The following is a 2011-nucleotide window of genomic DNA, read 5'->3' as shown; positions in this document are numbered from 1 at the left end:
GCCCGGCCCCCACGGCCCCCGCCTCGCGTTTTGCCAAGCGCCAGGACTCACTTGCTGAATCATCTCTTCGAACTTCTCCTTCTCGTATTTCTGAAGGGCTTTATAATCGTCTACTGAAGTCACGTCCAGCTTATGCTTTGTCTTTGGTTTCGGAGGCTCGAACGGGCACGTGAGAATGGCGATCTTAGCGTTTTCCACTTGCTGCCAGGAGAGACACGCGTTTGAGCTGGCGGATGGCAGAGCGGGAACCGGCGGGCGCCGCGAGGGCAGCGACCTACCTTTGGCATCTGCGGGTGACTGAAGTCCTTGTCCACGATCACGCCCTTAATGAGCTCAGTGTCCTCCAGCCTCCCGCCCACTTTGCCTTCGACTTTGATGAGCTCGAAGTCAACATCTCGCCGCTGCATGTCGGCGACCGTGAGGACCGCGTTCACGGCTATCTCGGCCATCTGTCGGTGGCAGCTGTTGACCCTGAAGAAAACCAGAACATTCTTTCATGCTCACAGAAAACAGCCGTAACAAGGCAGAAACTGAGACGGAGACAGGGAACTCAAAACGCTAGGTACCATAGTGTAACTCGGAGATGTTTTCTAAAACTCGGGGTGCTCAGTCTCTAGTCTGACCAGCACTTTGAGCGTCTGGGGCAAGGAGCCCCATCCTAGGCTGGGGGCCTCGACCCCACAGGGAAGCACAAACTTGGCCGGCACAGAAACTTCACACCTTACCAGCTACCACCTGCACTTTCTCCGGCGGCTCAAAGTGGCTAAGTCATCCTGGGGGTTGGGGTGGGGGCGCTTGTCTAGGACTGCCCCCTTCGGGACCCCGCACAGCGAGGGCTCCTGATGCAGATGAGGGCACTGCCTTTTGGAAAATTCGGCAGCTTGAAGACTGCTTAGATAAACCAACCTTCCCCTCAGGAAAAAGCACGAGAGATCATTACTTGCAATGCAGTTCCTGCAAGCCTGCGAGGCCACGTATGCAAGACCAGGTAACCGTGGGCCAAAAGCGCCGTCTGCATTCTCAGTAGGTGATTCAGTGTCTGTGAGGCCAAAGGTTACGACCCCACCCCGGGCCTCAGACTCCCAAGCAGAGCGGGACCCACTCACAAAGCAACAAACATACACTTTGGAGCCCAGCGTGGTCTTGGCGGTCTGAATCAGGGGCTCGATGTCCATCACGTCCACAAAGACGCTGTCGCTGATCTTGTCCAGGTGCTCGATGGCGATGCGGGCGGCCTGCTCGTAGCCGTCGGCGATGCGGATCGGGTGGATGCCACGGTCCAGCAGCTGTTCGGCTTCTTCCAGCAGGGCCCCGGCCAGCACTGCAGGGGACAGCGCACAGCGGTTCAGGGACACGAGACCACGGGTGTAGTGAAATGAGAACAGACTAGATGCTACAGTGGGCACAGAAGCTTCCAGAATCAAGCTGGGAGTATCTCAGAGGCTGAGGCCACCCAATCAATTTCAGTCTTTAAAAAGGGGGCATCCTGCTTAGTTTCCGGCAAAGGCTCAGGGTCTCGCCTTCCTCGTGGATGCTGGACTCTGAGCGTGCAGGGAATGTCGACAGAGGACAGGAAGTGAGGGCGGAAACTGCGTGCTTCCAGGTAGGTGCTTCTTTTCAGCGAAATTCTTGTTGGTGACAAGGGACTGAAAGTCAGCCTAGCGCCACAGAGATGAGGCGCTTTGCTTGCTTTCACTGGCTGCACCCCAAGCACACCCAGACAGTGGGCAGCAATATCTATTGGGTGAACAGACTCAAACTTCACCTGCAGAAAAGTGACATTAAAGTTATTTAGGGGGCCTCCCTGATGGCTCAAGGGGTTGAGTCTCAGCCCTTTAAAGCTGTCGGCAGGCACCACAGCACGAGTCCGCCCCAGGCTAGGGAGGGGAGCCCAGGGCACAGCAGACCCCTCCTGTCTCCCTGCTGCCCCCCAGCAGTGGATTTCAGTACATCTGCTTGTCTGCTCCCCACTGTGTCTGACAGTCCTCTCACCCCCTGCAGCTCTGGTCTA

General features: G+C 56.9%; 1 protein-coding gene across 1 annotated transcript in view; it reads right to left on the bottom strand.

Annotated features, from left to right (window-relative positions):
- The window catches only part of CCT5 (chaperonin containing TCP1, subunit 5 (epsilon)), an 8967-nt gene that overhangs the window by 2851 nt on the left and 4105 nt on the right, over window positions 1-2011 (bottom strand). The window contains 3 exon segments of the mRNA XM_004678055.2: window positions 48-201; window positions 279-471; window positions 1123-1321. Coding sequence (XP_004678112.1) covers window positions 48-201; window positions 279-471; window positions 1123-1321 — 546 coding nt within the window.

Source organism: Condylura cristata, unplaced genomic scaffold (genome assembly GCF_000260355.1).
Source record: "Condylura cristata isolate star-nosed mole 26May11 unplaced genomic scaffold, ConCri1.0 scaffold00007, whole genome shotgun sequence".
Classification (NCBI taxonomy): Eukaryota; Metazoa; Chordata; class Mammalia; order Eulipotyphla; family Talpidae; genus Condylura; species Condylura cristata.
The sequence above is the reverse complement of the archived record's forward strand: the minus strand, read 5'-3'. Positions and strand labels throughout refer to the sequence as shown.